This window comes from Gossypium arboreum, chromosome 9, assembly GCF_025698485.1.
Source record: "Gossypium arboreum isolate Shixiya-1 chromosome 9, ASM2569848v2, whole genome shotgun sequence".
Lineage (NCBI taxonomy): Eukaryota > Viridiplantae > Streptophyta > Magnoliopsida > Malvales > Malvaceae > Gossypium > Gossypium arboreum.
This window is the reverse complement of record NC_069078.1, coordinates 59548918-59568693: the sequence shown is the minus strand read 5'-3', so window position 1 is coordinate 59568693 and position 19776 is coordinate 59548918. Positions and strand designations below refer to the sequence as shown.

At 29.6% G+C, this 19776-nt stretch overlaps 1 protein-coding gene and 1 long non-coding RNA gene across 2 annotated transcripts; both read left to right on the top strand.

The window, feature by feature from the left end:
- The first annotated feature begins 12776 nt into the window (after nucleotides 1–12776).
- On the top strand, nucleotides 12777–13521 carry LOC128280715 (uncharacterized). Its single transcript, XR_008270841.1, has 3 exons — nucleotides 12777–12893; nucleotides 13064–13120; nucleotides 13373–13521. It is a non-coding gene; the product is annotated as an uncharacterized LOC128280715 (long non-coding RNA).
- Nucleotides 13522–17460: 3939 nt separating this feature from the next.
- LOC108457295 (uncharacterized) lies at nucleotides 17461–18815 on the top strand. The gene has a single exon (XM_017756278.2). The coding sequence runs from the start codon at nucleotides 17732–17734 to the stop codon at nucleotides 18314–18316; it is 585 nt and encodes a 194-aa protein (XP_017611767.1). The 5' UTR covers nucleotides 17461–17731; the 3' UTR covers nucleotides 18317–18815.
- The last annotated feature ends 961 nt before the right edge of the window (nucleotides 18816–19776 follow it).

Below are 19776 nucleotides of genomic sequence, written 5' to 3'. Positions count from 1 at the left end.
ATTTAAGTATACATATTTTTAAAATTTATTCTCAATTTATTTGGAAATATTTATTTTAATGTTTTAGTATTTTTTATGTCTGTATATATTTAAAAATTATGTAAAAAATTAATATGGGCTTGCCGGTTGAGTCTGGTTTTAACATTTTTAATGGGTTGGGCTTGGGCAAATTTTTAAATCTATTTTTCGAATGGGCCAAGCGAGCCTAGCAACAGGCATAAATTTTTGTTTGAGCCCAACCCAGCCATAATCGCCTCTAATTGTAGCTCTATTGTTATTAAAAAGCTATATCTACGATCAATTTTTTAGAAGAAATAATATTTTTATTGAAAAAGCTTTTCAAACTAGTGTTATTTAAATTTAGTTTTCTAAATTAATAAATAAATGATATTTTTCCAGTCATAAAAATATTTATGTTATATTTGTTTTACTAAAATTAATTTTTAAAAATAAGTTTAAAAAATTATCAAACAACAAAATATATTTTACGTAGAATCAACAAAACATTTAATTTTCAGTGAATTAAACAAATTCTCAAAACTATTTTTTTTATCAACTCTTTGAAAACTATACTATGTCTAAAGTTGATATAGAATATAAAGAGTTTAAGAAATTCATAGTCTTTTGGATTAAATTTTGAAGTATGTGAAGCCCGTACTCATGGGATTACATCTGGGACCTCTTCAAGAAGGCATTTGGGTGGTCTATTGTCGATATTTGAAGGATTAGTCCAACCTTTGTATGCACAAGGTTAGGTTGCAAAACAACCATAAACCTATTATTGAGCACGAGTGTTGACATAATCCATGGGTCAGCCTAGTTCAATGTGTTACTAAGAAATGTGACATGATGGAGGTACTAAATGAAAAAAGTGAGCTTACAGCTACTCAGAATAGAGACAGGTTAAAAAGTCTCTATGAATTACTAATAAATAAATAAGAAGATTGTTCTTTTTCATTTATCGACCAGGTTTTGAATTGTTTGTGAAGAAAGAGTTTTACTATTTCTTGGATAAATATTCAAGATACAATTAGATTGTCATATATCCAAAATATAAAGAGAATATAATTTTTATGGTAATTTTTTAGACGTAAATATGGAAGGTCAAGAGAAGACGCCTTTTGAGTGGTGTAATACTCATATCACCTTTCAAATACGGTGGAAAGCGATGTTGAGCTATTTACGAGTGGCTTTTTAAATTTTGGAAAATATTTTGACACAAGTTCTCAAGCATTGCAAGGGGTCCAATCTAGTGCTCAATTAGGAGAATTGTCACTTCATGATCTAGAAGGGTATTTTTCTTTGTCACAAAGTGTCTACCAAAGGTTGGGTGGTGGATGATGCTAAAGTTGAGATCATCAAGAAGTTACCTCCAATTTTGGGTTAGTTGAGTCATATTATTCATCTAATTTCTTATAAATAATTCTAATTGTTATAAAAAATAAGTTATATACATCGCATATGATGCATCCTGTTTTCTTTATCTACCATACCCTTTTAATCTTAAAAAAGAAGGTATTTATATAATAACAAGATTTAAAGTAAATTCTTTATACTATGATTGTATTTTTAGTAGAGTTTAATTTAGGCTCGATTTCAACAGTAGATTCATGAGCTTGAGAAGTCAGAAACAATAATGAGATTAATACTTATGTGACAGTAACAATACGCTTTTTATGGTGCAAAGGTGTCCAAACATGGGTACAACATGTGCTAACTTTTTATACACTCATTAAGAAAAAGTTGAAACTTAGTGGTAGGTCCAAATAAATAAAAATGGTGAATAGATGGTAACAAAAGAATGTGCCTTCCAACTAATTAGTATAACAATTTAGAAGCACATACTGAACTTCCATGAGTGTTAAAATTTAAATAGATTGAATAAGTCTTTTCCTAACAATCTTTAATATACTATATAATTTTATGTTAATAATTTATTTTATATATATTATTAAATTATTTTTACTAAATATCAAAATTTTGATTGAATTAATATCATCAATTGATCGAACATTATTTTAATTATGAGAAAATTAAAAGCTCAATTTTAAATAATCAACAAATATTATTGTATAAAAGATTTAAGTCAAATAATATTTGATACATTATTAATAAAGTTTTAAACTTTACAAATAAAAATAAGAATTTACAAGTGTCTTATAGGCGTAATAAAATATTAAAAAAGTATACTGTTAGTATATTAAATACAAACCTTTACACAATATCATTATAAAAAAAATTTGATTGTAAAAAGTAACCAGTCACATCTGTATATAAATACTTCCACTCAAAATAAATAAAATAACCTCCAATAATTTACAAAATTTATAGGTATATTTATTTAAAAATTTGGGATTTGAATTCCAATGTTAATATTTGGAATTTTTATTTTGTCAGATTAAAATCTCTGATTTTTTTAAAATATAAAATTAATATAAATAAGTTTAACTATATATCTATCTAGATATACTTATGAGTCGAGTCGAGTCGAGCTTAAACATAATATTAATATACTTTATGCTTGTCTAAGCTCGGTTCGGCTCAAAATATGGGCTTACAATTTTGCCCAAACTCATCTATATTTGCAAAATATCAACCCAAACTTATTTTAGATCTATTCATATTATTTTAAAAATATATATTTATATTATTTTAATTTAATATTTAATAATATCTTTTTATTTATTGAAAATTTTATATATCCATCTTAAAATTATTTTAATGTTTACATTACGGTATTATTATATATTTAGTATAAGTTTATTTTTTACCTTGTTATAAATTACATAATATATAAAAATAACATAATATAAAATATTATAAACTTAAAAATAGACTGAGCTCGAGTTTAAATATTCAAGGCCCAAACCTATTTTTAAATAGCCGTATATTTTTTCAAAAATTCTTTTAAATTTCAAATGAATCTTCGAGCCTAAACGAATAAGCCGAGGACCACCATTATAGCAAAACAAGTAATTTTAGCGTAAAAAAAAATAGATTCTCCAACATGTTTTAAAAGCCCACCACCGTGAAAGTAAAAAGTTGTCCTTTCAGTCTCGCACAATACACAAAACGTCTTGTTCAAAATTTTAAACCTTCATGCTTTAATCCTAAATTGTGAAACTCTAAATTCATGAAGATGGAGTGAAATTTATGACCCAATTAAAACTAAATAATTATTATTTAAATTTAATTATAATAATATTTATGTTATTTTATATATTTACACACAAAATACTTCTTATTATAACTTAGACTTAATGCTCTCTTTGATCCTTAAATTATATTCATTTTTCACTTTCGTACATAAACTCTTTTTAGTTCACTTTACTATTTAAACAATCATTCATTATTCAAATTGACCCATGGTGTTTAAAAAAAAAAAAGCTAACACGTGGCACTTTAAAACCGTGCCACTTTAGTCATCTTTTGTTTTTAAAGTGTTATGTATATTATATTGATTAAAAAGTTAAAAATGTCATATATTTAAAAGAAACTAAAATTTTATAAAATTTTAAATTTTAAATTTTAAATTTTAAATTTCAAAATAATATATAAAATTGAAAATTTTATAAAAAATTGAAAAAAAGTAGTTAAATTTTAGAATATTTCCAAAAAAACTTAAAATTTTCCAAAAATATGTATTCTAGAAATTTTATTAAATTTCAATTTTTTCAAAAAATTCTAAATTAAAAAATTAAAAAAATGAATCAAAATTCAAAAATATAAAAAATTTAACTAAAAAATATAAAGTCTTAGAAATTGAAGATTAAAAATTTTAACTTAAAAATTGAAAAATAAAAAAATATAAATTTTATAAATGTTTTAATAATTTTAAAAATTGCAAAAAATATAAGTCTTTTAAAAGATTATGAAGATTTGAAATATTTAAAATTCAAAAGAAACACGGTCTTTAATTGGCACATCTTAGTTTGCCCTTTATGTGGTACGTTTGTTGTTTTTTATTCTTATTGGGTTTCTTCCATTATTTTTACTGTTGACCCTATTCGTCAAAAGCACTAAACCGAATTGATTGGCAATAAATTTCTAGGGTTTTGATCAAATGGAGAATGATTTGGCAGGGCTTAGTATCAACGAAGGAAAGGGAGAGGCTTGACAATTTTAGGATGGATCTAATGAGCAACAAAAATTGTTTGATCTCTGTTTAGTGAGTTGTTTTCTAACAGCAAGTGTAATTCACTTTTCGGTGATGCGGAACACCATAGTCAATCTTTGACATCCTTTGGGTGGCTTCAGATCTCAGATATGGGAGGAGGGGAGGGAAATGTATTTGCTTAGGTTCTACAATAAGGTGGGTATTGATAAGGTAGTAAAGAGTGCATCATGGACGTTCAACAATCACTTGCTGGTATTTTATCGGCTTGGAAACAATGAAGATCCTACGCAAGTTCCACTAATCTATTCGTGGTTTTGGGTCCAAATACATGATCTCTTCCAGGGTTTTTCTCTAAAATTGTGGCGAAACAATTTGGAAACTTTATAGGGTTTTTTAGGAATATGATCCGAAACAGATCTCCAAGAGTTTCAAACAATGTTTAAGAATTAGGGTACGGATTGATGTGAGGCTTCCATTGAAACGCAAAAAGAAAATTCAAATTTCGTCATCTAGTTTTATTTATGCGAGATTTCAATATGAAAAACTTACGCTATTGTCACACCCCAAAAGTGGTGGATCCAAAAGAAAGGCATATTGACGTGAAGGTTATCTATTTTGGCGGACTTTGGTAGTTAGTACGCCAATTTATAAGCTATACAAGAACTAATGTTTGGCGTATAAAGTATCTGCTCGTGGAAATATCTCAGGATTTATTCTCGTAGTATTCTTCAATTGAAGAAAGAGTACAACAAGCGAAGAGTAGGCCTCAGAATGTTGGTTGAGCATGATGCACCTACTATGTGTATGTTAAAGCTGTAAGGAGTTAAAGTGTTTTTAAGGCTACGCCACATACTAGGGGTGTGTACAAAATCAGGTAAAATCGAAAAAATTTGGTTAACTGACCGAATTCAATTAATCGATTGATTTACAGAATTAATTTGGTCAAGGGTCAGTTAATAAATTTTTGAGTTTTTAGTTAACGGTTAATTCAGTTCGAAACCGATTGGTTAATCAATTTTTTTTGGTTTAACCAAAAAAATTAATAAATAAAATTATAATATATAAATATTAACCCACTACCCACCCAAACCTAATCCAATATAAACCCAATATAAACTCAATCCAATATATATAAACCCAAGTGCTCAACCCAACCCAATCCTAAAAACTACAAATAATTTAATAAATAAAAATCCTAAAACTAAAAGTCTAAAACTAAAAATCGCGACAGAAATAAGAAATTCCTAATACCCTAACCTTCAAATTTCAAAATCCCTAATTTAAAATCTCCCAAAATCTCTCTACTGCCACTACCAGTCACCTTCGTGAATCGTCCAACGTCCATTAGTCACACCGTTCGGCCTTTACCAGGTCACCATCACCGGCGTGTTGAGGTAGGCTTTTCCTCTCACGCTTGTAGTTGTTGTCAAGTTTGTAGGTTTTTGCTTCTTAGTAGTGTCCGTCTTGCGCATCCATATCTACTTTAGCAACCATTGTCGAGAGATAAAATTGGGTAAAGAATTTGCTTCTTAAGTGGTGCCTAAATGTAGGGGATGAGAAAGATGGAATATATAGTAATTTGGGGTGAAAATGGGTAAAATTAGAACATGATAGAAAAATTTATTCAAACATGATTTCCAAGTCTAATTAAGTGGCATTGTGAATGATAAGAGGTGAAATTAGAATGCACTCACACAGGCTAAATGTGGATATTATTAACAGGCCTGCTTAATAACAACAAATCTCTTAGGTTACTCTATTATTTTGACCCAATAAAAAGATTTGCTTTATATATGCTTTTTGTTATATTATATCGAATTGGTGTTATAGTTTCAATTAATTATCAAATTATAAAATGTAAAATATTTTTATAATATCTATTTCAAACACATACCCAGATCTGCTAATATCTTGGCACATAATTTAGCCAATGATTGCCTAAAAAATGAAAGGGAGAGTTACCTGATTGGAAGTGTACCGGTGGTTGTTGATGATGGATTATAGGGACGAAGAAGGAGAGAACCAGATTGATAGTATAAGATGAGATTGTAACGATTCGATAGTCAAGGGTGTCAGAAAGTGCATTCCCAAGACTCCGTTCCCATGAATCAGACTCGTAAATTACGAAGTTAGTTATGTAGTTAATTAGATTTTGATTAAGTGAAATTGCATGAATTAAGAATTATTATAGTATAAGGACTAAATCGCGTATAAAGTAAAAGTTGAATTATAGATTAAAAATTAATTAAAAAGAGTAAAGAAGCTATTATACCTTTGTTTCTTTAAGTGGATGGCATTGATGATGATTTTTATATTTTATATATGTTTACTTATTATATATTATATGTTATATTACATAATAATAAATGTATATATATGTATATATGTTATAATATTAATAAAATAGAGTATAATAAATAAAGTATAATAAAACAAAAGAATTAAAAATAAAGTGGATGCATGCAAAAACTTATCAAAGAAAAGAAAGAAAAAGAAAGAGAGAAAAAAGCAAAGGAGAACGCACGGCTATAGGGATCTTAGGGTTCAAATTTAAAATTGGTTAGTCAATTTAGTCTATTTTCTTGTAATTTTTATATTTTTGGAATCATGGTTTTTAGTACTACTTGACCCATGTTGCAATTTTAGCATTGATTAAGATTTTAAATATTGTTAATGTTTAATAATGCTAGTATTAGGGATTAAATTGATAGATTTTTAAGCGAAATATAAATGGATTAAATTGTAGAACAAATTGTAAATTTTGAGTAATAAGGACTAAATTGTGAAATTTTAAAATTTAGGGTTTAATTAAAGAAAAATTAGTATAAAAATATAGGATTAAATGTGAAGAATAAAAATTAGTCTCGGTTTAGGGACTAAATTAGAATTTAAGCAAATATTGAGCAAAAATTGAAATATTCAATGTGAAATTGAATTGTGTTGTATTGATGTATTTTAATTGTTTTAATTCTATAGCTAACGTCGTACTGGAATCCTCGACTAAAAAGGAAAAGGATAAAATCGAGATCGAATAGCTCGGAATCCACGGTTTGTATTTCTATAATTCGAACCTAGTTGTTAATTGTTGTATTTTGATTTAATGCATATGGTAAGTGGTTAAGGTGAGTATTTTGGCACTTTGATAGTGAATTGAAATTGTAGTTGATTGAAATGGATTGAATTGGTATATACATTATGAATGTATTGATTATTTGAATTAAAATGAATATATGTTTAAATGTGATAATGTGCAAATATGAGATTTGGATATTGGTTGTATTTGAAAAGTGAAATGAAACCCTATTAACTATATCAGGCTGAGTCAGATATAGATGGCATGCCATAGGATAGGAAGAGTTCAAGGATTTCTTTGACTTCGAGTTGATGAGGCAGTAGGTGTCAATTTATGTAGTGCTGGGCGAATTATTACTTCGGATTTATCCGATGAGGTACTAGGTGCCAAACTGGTGTGTTGGTTGGATACATGTATTTTTTCGAGTCTAAGCCATGTTAATAAGGATAATTAAATAATAAAGTTCTATTATCGATATTGAATGACATGGTATGTGAAATGGAAATGAAATAGTGAATTGAAACATGCAAAATGAGATATGTTGTGATTAAATGAAATACATGAGTTATGCACTCATGAATTGAATATGGAATGGATCATGCCTTTGTATAAAAATGTGGATTGACATATGAAAAGCTATTTATATAGCAAATGATGTGAATTGAGATCTTTGTTAAACAAATAAAATATGATAGCATGTGAAATTTGAGTATAGTATGAAATGATATGGTAATATGCTTGAATTTGAAATGATGGTATATGATAGTTGTGAGCTTAGACAATAGTATGTTCATATAATTCAAATTATGCATTCTTGTATCATTATGTCTTTAATTGTTCGGATTATAGAAATATCACTAAGTTTTACTCAGCGTACGATTTTGTTTTCCGTGCACAAGTTAGGTACTTCTCTTTTGATCACCAACTCAGCATCCAATAACAATCTCGATCTCAAATGTGGTGATGTTTATCTTTTGTAATGGCATGTATCTAGGGTGTGTTTGGTTTTTAATGAATTTGGTATATGTGATGTAATAGAGTTTAAGTAAAATGTTGGTTTGGTATATATATAAACTTATGTTTGTGTTTGGAGCCATAATTTGGCATGTTGATTTAAATCAAGACTTGTTAGGTGTTCGTGAATTTAAGTTTGATGTTTTAGGTAGATATAAGTTAGGCCAAATTGATTGATTTTGGCATGTTTAAAACTTTGATTTGAATGATGCATGGACGATATGTTTTGATGATATAACATATGGTACCAATGAGAGTACATTGGTTTGGCATATTAGGTGATGAATTTGATGTATTTTGGGCATGTTTAATCATGTTTTTAAATAGGTTAAACGATTGGTAATTAAGTTGCTTACTGGCCACGTAAGTAGGAAATGATAAACTTGAGTTTTAAGGTACTTTTGGGTGTACACGGCTTGGCCACACGGGCGTGTGTCACACACAGGCAACACACTTGGGCGTGTAACACAAGTCAAAGAATTACACGGCCTGGCCACACGGGTGTATGACCCCTGCAGTTGAAATTTTTCTAACTTTTTCCTAAATTTTTTAAATGTTCCCGATTTAGTCCCGAATCATTTCTAAAGTGATTCTAAGGCCTCAAAGGCTTAAATAAAGGACATTATGCATGTTGAATAATGGTTATGTTATTATTATTATTGAAATGTTTTGAAATGAATAATTTAAGTTACGTTTATTTGGTAATGCTCTGAAACTCTATTTTGGCGACAAATACGAGTTAAGAGTGTTATAGAGATAAGGTTTGGGGAGAAGAAAAAACAATAAATGGGATGGTTTATGGAAGGCTGTTGGTTTTGGGAATTGGTGTCGACAAGTTTTGAGAGTAGGATATTTTCTAAGGAGTGAGTGCCATCTCAATTGCTGACTGGAAGAGTGCTTTTGGTGTTTCATGTTTTTTGTTATTAGTTTATTTGTTTCTGCTTTATAAATTTTGTTTTGTTTTTGGTTGGTTTATTTTTATTTTTATTTTGGTTTATTTTGGATTAGGCTTTGTGCTTTTGTCTATTTTGTGGATTAACAGCTTAACATTACTATTGCTTTTGTTTTGGTTTTATAATTTATGATTTATGAAATCTTAAGGAGATTTGAACAAAAAAACACCATAACATTCACTCATTAATTTTACTATTTCAATGAAAATCATATTAAATTTATTACATAATTATTTTTACTCACAAGTATATTATAATCTATACTTCCATAACCCATAATCATACTAAATTTGAAATGTCTCCTTTTTCTATTTTATTTTACTGTTATATTCTCTTTTTTCTTTTTTATATATAATAGATGCTTATTAGTCCAATAGGCAAAAAAAGAAAATATTTTCTTTCAATAATAATAATAACTAAGATTTTATTTTTTCATAAGTTTGAAGAAAAGAAATTGAATGTACCAAATCATGTAAGAGAATGTGATTTCAAGGATTTTTTCCTCGCCACATAAATTTAACACTCATCTATAAATGATGTTAATCCAATTAAAATTGATTTATGTATGATTTTATGCATAAACAAGCCAAATTAAATGAAGGAAAATAAGCCAAACAAAATATGTAATAGTATATGTTGAACTCAACATCAAAAGACAAATAGTATTTTATTTCTCTAAAACTCAACATCAAAATATGTTTAATATTATAAATGTATTTTAATTTATTATATAATTTTTTTCTTGCAGAATGCCCACCGAACCAACATCTATTGAGGGTAGTGTTACATCTCCTACTTCGATAGATTCTGAAAATTCAAAAGTTGAAGCTTCAAGCCAAACAAATGAGACTACTGGTAAAAGAAAAGTCACTCCTCAAGGTCAAAAGTTTAGTCTCACTTCACTAAGATTATTAATAGTGAGGGTGCACGTAAGGCTAAATGTAATTATTGTGAAAAGGAATTTTGTTGTGATATGAAAAAAAATTGTACGAGGTCATTAAAATATCATATTGGTTCATGAAAGAAAAATCCTAATAATGTCGTTGACACTAGCGAAGGACAACTTATTTTACCTAAAAAGAGAGTTGAAAGGGGGGGAAGGGAATATTTCAACTTGGAGATTTGATCAATAAGAATGTAGTAAAGGATTAGCACAAATTATTGTAAGATGAATTACCTTTCAAGTTTGTTGAAAGTGAAGGCTTTAAGAAATATATGTTCGTGGCATGTCTTAGGTTTCATATTTCTTCACGAACTACTATGACTAGAGATATTTATCAATTGTATTTAGATGAAAGGGTCAAGATAAAAATAACTTTTGAAAAGTTCTTGTTCTAGATTTTGCTTAACTACTAACACATAGACTTCTTTGCAAAGATTTAATTATTTGTGTATCACTTCTCACTTTATTGATAACGATTAGAAATTGAATAAAAAGATTTTAAACTTTTGTCTAATTTCTAGTCATAAGGGTGAGTCCATTGGGATGGTGGTTGAGAAATGCTTGTTGAATTGGGGGATTGATAAGTTGTTTACTATTACTATTGATAATGCAAGTTTAAATGATGTTGCTATTGGTTATTTGAAAAAGAAATTTAACCCTCAAAAAGGTTTAGTTCAAAATGGTAAATATCTTCATATGAGATGCATAACATACATTGTGAATTTGATTGTTGTTGAAGGCTTAAAGGAAATGAACAAATATGTTGAACGTGTTAGGGGGTTGTTAGACATGTGAGACCATCTCTAGCTAGATTACAAAAGTTTAAAGAGTGTGTTGTGGAGGAAAAGATAGAGTGCAAGAAGATGTTGTGTCTTAATGTTTGTACTAGGTAGAACTTGGCTTACTTAATGTTAGACAATGCTCAAAACTTTGAGAAAGCTTTTGAGAGATTTGAGGAGCAAGATACAAACTTTAGGGCTGAACTTGAAAGGGCAAAGGATTGGCCTAGTATGGATGATTAGGCTAGTGTTAAAAACTTGAAGGATTTCTTAGAAACTTTTATGAAGTCACTTTGTGTATATCTGCCACTTCATATGTCACGTCCAATAATTTTTTTTGACGAGCTCTCTGAAATTGATATTCTTTTATGAGATGCTCAATTAAATATTAATGTTGATTTCAATGTTATGGCCATCAAGATGAAAGAAAAGTATGATAAGTATTGGGGTGATATTGATAAGATGAATTTGCTTATGTTCTATACTTGTGTTTTAGATCCTAGAAAAAAACTAAAGTATCTTGAATTTGCACTTAGTGAAATGTCTAGTTCTAAAAAATCTTATGAAATGTTGCAAAAATTGAAGGAATCTTTGTATGAATTGTTTGATGAGTATAAGCCTCCACTTAATAATGCTTGTAACCAATCAAGTGTGCCAACATATGTTTCTCTCGATGAACCACAACAAAAAATAAAAAGGCGAATGTAAGGGTTGTATAAAAAGCGTGAGTTAGAAAATGGTGGTGAGGATAAAACATATAAATTGGATAAATATCTAGTTGAGGCTAATGAGGATTTTTTTGAAGATTTTTTGACACTTTATTGTGGTGGACAGTGAATAGCCCTAGACTTCCCATTCTTTCAAAGATGGCCAAAGATGTGTTAGCTATACTGATTTTTACAGTTGCTTCAGAGTCTGCATTTAGCACTTGGGGGCGTGTGCTTGATCAATATAGGAGTTCTTTAACTCCTAAAATTGTACAAGCTCTTGTGTGTACTCAAGATTGGATTCGAAAATCATCATTACAAGAAGACATCAAAAAGATTGAAGAACAAATCCAAGAGCTTGACAAGATTGAAAATGGCATATTTATTATTTTATTTTAATATTTTTAATTTTTTTTATCATACCACTCCTACTTATTTAATCAATTTAATGTTTAGACTTTTCTTGGAATGCGTCAGAGCCTACCCTAAATTCATGAGTTGAATGGTATGTTTACTATCTTATTCTTATTAACTTACAATCTATTCATTTGTTTATATTATTTGATTTTTTTAAATGCATATATTTCTATTATATGCTCATTTTTTGCACATATTTTTTGTAGGTATAATGCAAATGAAGATCTTTTGGAGAGAAGAAATGGATACAAATGGAGAATATTAAAGATTTACATTTTAATGATGTGTTAATTTCAAGACGTATGTAGTGTTTTTAATTATGTAGTGATTCAATACTTTAATTCGGTTAATTCAGTTAATTTTTATACTTGTTTTAACCAAAAATAAAAAACACACAATTTTCGGTTAATTCGGTTAACCAACTGAATTAACCAAAAAAATTCGGTTTGGTTAACAGTTAAAGGTTTAAAAGGGTCGGTTAATTCAGTTAATGGTATTTCGGGTCGGTTAACAGATTAAACACCCCTACCACATACGAATTATCACCATAGGTATGGTACACCAAGTTTGCTCGAAAGATGTGCAAGATGGGTTCTGTAAAGTGATTGGTTGAGAGTTAATTGAATGGATTGATTGGTCAAATAACATCGGTATTATATTTTCTTCGATTTTTGTAGGACATTAAAGGGACAACTTCTGTATACTTTTGGCACTTTTCAAGATCCACTAAGAGATTTTGGTATATATATACGGTAATAAGGGAACGTTTAGATGGTTTTCCTTTCTTTCATTCTACACTTTAGCTTTCTTAAAAATTAAATATTCTCTTCTTCTTCGTTAAACTGGAAGCTAAGGTTTTTGACGTCATTGGTGGATGTTTCAACCTCTTGGTAAGTCTAGTAACTCTACATGTTAGGATTTTGAAAGAATAAACATGTTATGAAGCAGATAAACAATAAGATATGAATAGGAGACTCTGCATAGGGGTCATCTGCATTTGAGATGATAGCAAATTGTCTGTAAATTGGTTTTAATGGTGATTTCATGTTCTTTTAAGCAGTTGTTGCTGTTGGTTTGTGAAGAACATTTGGGTTTGGAACTTTGAGCTGTAGTAAAGGTGAGTTTCAAGTGATTCCTTATCATGACTCATGCATGTTAAATTTACAATGGAAAGTCTTATGTTAATGACATCTCAAATGCTTGGTAAGTGTGTAAGATATATAAGTTACTGCATGAGTAAGCTAATGTATGGTATGTATGCTTGTCGAATCAAGTATGGTAAGTATGAATTAGTTAAGTGTATTAAAGGAACTGGTTAATCTTATTCTGTTCTAAATGAGAAAACATCAAATTGTGATGCCTTTGGTAGGGCAGGTACATTGCTAACTGGACAGACAGATCATGGTGACAAGGAGAATACTCATGGTATAGCCTCCAGTGAGATGTAAACCGGACTGGTAGAACACAACATAAGGATGTGTAAGACCATGTGGTTGAGACCCATGGCATTGTATGTCAATGAAAACACTCATGGTGATGCCTCTAGTGAGATATAGACTGGACTGACAAATCACGGCATGATGTTATGTATAAGACCATGTGGGAGAAACCCCACGGTAGATCACATATTCATGGCGTGTTCTGTAAGGCCTTTATGGCGTATTCAATGAAGCATGTGTGGCGTCTTTTGTGATATTTGTATGATGTATTCTATAATGCCCTTGGGGCAGAATTTGGTCAAATGCTTCTCTGTCATGATCTAGGTAAGCTTGAGACTTCTATGCTGATCAATGTTATGATAAAGAAATAGTAAGTTGAAGGTATCTCCATTTCGTTAATCTTATGGTAGAATTTTAAATATGACTTAAAGGAAAACTTTTGAAGGAGTTTGCATCAGTGTTTCTAAAAAGGGAATCCACCATAATAATTTGTCAGTACAGAGAACTTGGTATAATTGTAGATATGAATGGTTTATGTGGTCACCAAATCTGAGTTTATTATGATATGGATGGCAACATGGATTATTAGCATGACCTAAGTTGTACCCGGGCTTCAAAAACAAAACCAACATTGTTACTATTAATAATTCCATTATTAATACAACTTGTAGAACCATACATCCAGCTATTCTGATGCATTTTGTCATTTTCAAACTAATTTACTTGCAAAAAATCAAAAAAAAATTTACATGCAAAGAAAGACAATTTTTTGGAACAGAAATGGGTAACCAGAAGAAACCCAAAATCAAATAGAAAGAGTTCCACCCAAAATGTATTGATTTTATACCTTTAATCAAAGAAGTTGATAGAAATAATAGAATAGAAGAAAGTATGATAGATTTCTAAATCATAATATCATGGAGAAGGAGCACAAATCTCTAAATCATTTGACAAAAAATGTAGGTAGAAATTTAATAAAAAAAAAAGAAGGCTGATCTCAAATCCCAAAACCCAAAAAATTATTCCAAATTGATAACCGAATCTTTGGTGAACAAAAATATAAGTGGTAGCAGAACTTGAAAGAAGAAGATTTGTAGGAAAATGGAAGGAAACAACTTATAGAGAAAAAAAGGCAAAGAGAGCTTTAGACAACTCCCTAAATCTCTTTTATGTGTTTGTTGCTTAATTTTCCATGAAAAAGAATGAGAGAGAGATTGTGGAGTTGTGTTTGACACACACTCACCGCATCACTGTTGATACATGATTTAGTTGGAGATAGAAGTAAAAGTGGATAATCTCAAAAGAGCCGACCTCTTTAAAGAGGGTCCTTAAAATTGCACGTAAAAAGACTTTTTGCGGGTTGAATTCCAAATTTTAGAGTGGATCGAATTTTGGGTCACAAAATAGATCGGATTATGAGTACTACTATAACATAATTCAAGCTTTTCATATAATCTATCTATAAAGAAAAATTGAATGTCATTGGGTAAATTTAAATTTCAAAATTTAACATTTTTCTTTATTTTCAAATTACAATATTCGAAAAAGTCAACTCTCATTGAGTGACTAATAAAGGCAAAAATATTCAAATGGTGACCGCATATTTAGTTTTCTTAAGGGCACAAACCTTTATAAAGTTCCCCATGATGTGCACATACTTTTTCTTTATGCTTTAATCATTTTACTTTTTTATTCTCATCTTCTTTACATCTATATTCTATACTATATTTAACTTTCAGTTGAATTAATGAAATATAATTTAATTAAAGAATTTTTTAAAATTATTTGAATAGTTTTATATACAAAATAAATTATTTTTATTTTTATATGAAATCGATAATATTTTAACTTAAGACACAATAAATTTTCAAATTTATCCTTTTAATTAAAAAGTTTAATAAATATAGTTATTACATAAAAGAATTTCAATGCATTATTACTTCCTTACACCTTCATTTATCAAAATCGAAAACTCTCAAGTCTTAACAATGCTTTTCCAAGTTTCTTCTTTTCCTTTAATATATGTCATTTTCTTCCTTTCTTTTCAGTGGAAAATTATTGGGACTTACATGGGCCCTCTCTACCCAATCAATGTCCACCCATTTTTATATATATATATATATATATTTAAAAGTGCTTTAAAATATTTTTGAAATTATTATGTCTCACAATATACTAGTCAAAAGTATTGGAAATAAATATGCTCAATAATTCGGTTATACTCAGGAAGATTCACCCAAAAATAAAATAAAATATGTTTAACATATAGGTTAGCCTATTGTTGGAATATTATATATTTTTAATTTTATTTGAATATAATTCAAATATTAAATTTATTGTACTTTATATTATTCAACCAAAAGAGATATCAGCAATTTGCTTGTATATGACTATTTGAGACATAGAATTTGTCAAATATATTTTATTTTGGTGTACAAATTGTAACTTGTTTACATTTTAAGGCTTCCTAGACATTACAACTAAATACAACCATGAATACTAATTTCCTTTTTTGTAGAGAATAATTTTGTTAAGAAGAATTTCATATTTTCTTAATATATATATATATATATATATATGTAAAATCTAATTAACTAAAATATTTGAAATAAAATTGGTCTAAATTTAGAAAATTTAATTAGATAACAGGATAAGGTTGTAAACAAGTTTTTTATTTGATATGTGATTAGGAAAGTTATTATTAAAGATAAACTTAATTAATTGTGGATAACTTCTTTTTAAGAAAAACAAGTAGGAAGATTATAGTTGTGGCATTTGAGAAGAAGGAAATTTAGGTCACTTTATTATACAACAAGTTATTTACAATTTTAGGGAATAGTAATTTACATATTTTCTTCATTCTTCAACCAAACTCACCTTTTAAGTTTTTTTCTTTTCATTATTTTTTTAATTTGAGAAACTTGTAACTTTTTATTCCACGTCACTTTGAATAATTGATTTTACTTTTACTTTTTTGGTTTAATATGATTAAAAGTAGAAACCAATGATTAAAAATAGAAAGATAACATTAGTACACATCTATTTTTAAGAATGAAAAGAAATCTCTAAAAATCATTCTTAATACTTTAAAATAATACAAGGTAAAAGTATCGTAGAGATCATTGGACTAAGAGTTGAATTGTATTTTGCTTCCTTTACTCATAAGATGAGTTAGATCAAAAGGTAAATGGGTATTTCTATTAAAAATTTCACTAATTTCTACTGTTAAAAATTGATCCATGTACGTCAAAATAAGATACGTATGACACACCATTTGTAATTGTCTGATTATTCTGTTAATCACAACAATTTTAATAATAGAAATAGATAAAATTTTTACAAAAAAAAATCCATTTATTCTTTATCATACAAAATTAATTTACCTATTCTTTAAATAAATAAAATAAAATATAATCTAACTCTTAATATAAACACCACTATAATACTTTTACCTATAAATATATTTATATAATTATAACCACAACCAATCAAACAAAATTACAATTAAAATCAACACCCATATTTTAGCAGACCATGCAACTTGTTTCCATGTTCAACACAAAAATAAAGAGGCAATGTCATTATATAATAATAATAATAAATAAATAAATAAAAGCAATGTCCTTATTCGATGTGGGTCCCACTCTTCTAATAATAATTAATAAATCTCTATTTAAAAAAAAAAAAGAACCTAACACCCCGACAACTAAACGTCCCGACATCAAACCTCCGTTATCCTGTCCCCAAAAAATCCGAACATCGGCTAACGACAACCAAACAAAACACACGATTGCCGTTATCACACATTCCTCTTTTTTTTTAGTGTGTGGGTCCCACCTCACCAAGCCGCCCGGTCCTACAGAGGACCCACACGACGCGCTCGTCAACGCAAACTCCAAAGACCAAATTAGCCCAGCCCGAAATTAAACCCGATATCCGACCCGTCCCCGTCCCCGTCCCCGTCCCCGTCCCCGTCCCCGTCTTTTTCGTCGTCCTTTCCTTTCCTTTTTCCCCTTCTATATATATTCCCTCTTCCCTTATCTCTTTCGTGTGGACAGATTATATCACAACAGAGTTTTAAAATATATAAAAAATCAAAAAAAGGGGAGGGGATTATTATACTTTGAAGGAAAAAAAAATCAAGAAACCTTCCTTTTTTTCTCCTTTGATTTTCCCCGTATGAGGTCCTGAAATTGTTCGAATCCCCTTTTTTTGTAATTTTTTTCATCTAATTCTCAGTTTTCTTTTCTATTTATTTTTCTCGAGTTCTTTTTTTGGGATAAATTATCATGGGGACTGAAATTTTACGGCCTCAGGATTGTTTGATTGAACGGATCCGTGTTTCTTCGACGGCTTGTTCTCGTCGGAGATATGGAAATGGTAGCTTTAATCCTACCTATAATTATAATAATAGTTATAGCAATAACAGCAACGGGAACGTTAGATTTACCAGGAAACCGGTCCAGAGGAAGCGAGTCGGGTCGGAGCAGCGGGTTTCGAAGAGATCTGGCTCCGTCGATGACTTGAAGACGGTGGCGAACAATTTCAAGATGGAGAAGGTTACGATTTTGAGGCGTGGAGAGTCGTTGGATTCGAAGATCAAGAGCAACAGCGGCGGTGGAAAGGAAGACGGGTTGGTTGTCACGGGTACGGATCGGTTAGGTCCAGATCCAGAAATGGTTTCGAAACAGATCAGATTTGTGGATATCAAGTCTCCGGTGACAGGAAAATCCGACGTGTACGCTGGATCGGCTTTCGCTGCCTCTCCGGAACCGAGTTCTCTTCCTTTGCCTTCTTTCTCGAAGAAGAAGCATGTTCCGATCGATGATTCGGCCACTAGAGATCTCAGGCGTATACTCCGACTTGATATCTGAGATCTGAATATGTTCACCCGAGTAGATATATTCGGATCCAGAATAAGATCGTTTCGTCTCTATTTAGAACTCTCCGGTAGTTTCAAGATCCGATTACCTCCGTAATATTTTTTCAAAAACAGAGGGCAGATTTGAAAATGGGAGATAACATTAGGGGCGATTAGGGAAATATTCCATGTTGATGTTGTTATGGGTAGTACGGAGCTAAAAATCTGTGTTTTAATTATTGGGATGATTATGAAAATAAAGGCAAAGCAGGGGGTTGATATAAAAATATTAGGGGAATATTAGGTATGGGGGCTTTGAAATGTTTTCTACTCTGTTGTGAAAAGTAAAAAGAAACTAAAAAGCTGTGCTTTAATTTATGGGGATGATTATGAAAAGAAGGGACAATTAATGGGGTTGATATATAATATTAGGGGGAATGGGGTTGAGTTTTTAAATGTCGAGCTATGAAATGTTTTCTGCTCTGTTGTGAAAAAAGAAAGTTTGTAAGAGATTTGCAATCTCGTCCCTTGTTGCAAAGTTAAAAAAAAAAAAAAAAAGATAAAAACTAGGGAGCAAATTGAGCAGATTAATTTTTATTAGATGCCTCTTTTGTTATAGTTTGCAAAGTAAAGGGTATTCTTGAAATTTCCCTTTGTTAGTAGATCATTAGATTTTAAGTTTTATTTCTGCAATTATATTTTGTTGGTTGGAAAAAGTGCTTAAAAGTTTAGGGGTTTTTTCAGAAAAGAAAAACATTTTAATTACATTTGATAGAATGATTGTCAAGATAATAATAAAGTATTTCAATTAATATTTTTTGTTTAAAATTAATTTGATTATTATCTCACACAATTACTTTTTGGGCATTCCTTTATAAATACTGAAGATTTATTGGAATCACTCCTTAGAACTTCAAAGCTCCTAACAAGGTCGTCTAAGTCTCCCAAGATTTTAAATATCATGTTGGCTCATGTCCGACAAGTTATGAGTGAACGTGGTAAGAATTCAAGTTACACTTTTTTTAAATTTAAATTAAAAGTGTTTGCACAACCTCTTACGTCCACGAAACACACTTTCTCCTCTTCAAATGTGCATTTCGCATTGCATTTCCTTACTCAACAAACAAGAAGGAAACTTCTCAACATAGGCCACTTTATAATCTTTCTTCAATTAGAGGCTCATAAGATCAAGCTTTGTCCACCCTCACTTAACACAAAAGACACCACCCAAGCCAAATATGGACCTTGTAGGCATATACATGCACGATACATGTAGTTCTTTCAATCCACCTTGTCAATAATAGGTATTAATTTATTTTTTGTATAGATCACATATAAAATTTTATTTAATCTATATCAATCACATCGTTACTTATTTAGAAGATTAATATGCTCATTAATGATTAATTATGACATGATAGATGCAGATCACACGTCAAAACTTAAGGCTAAAGAGAAGTTACCCTCATCAAT

What these genes read in the sequence shown, in the direction of transcription:
- LOC108457295 (XM_017756278.2), top strand. Translation starts at nt 17,732, where the DNA reads ATGGGGACTGAAATTTTACGGCCTCAGGATTGTTTGATTGAACGGATC.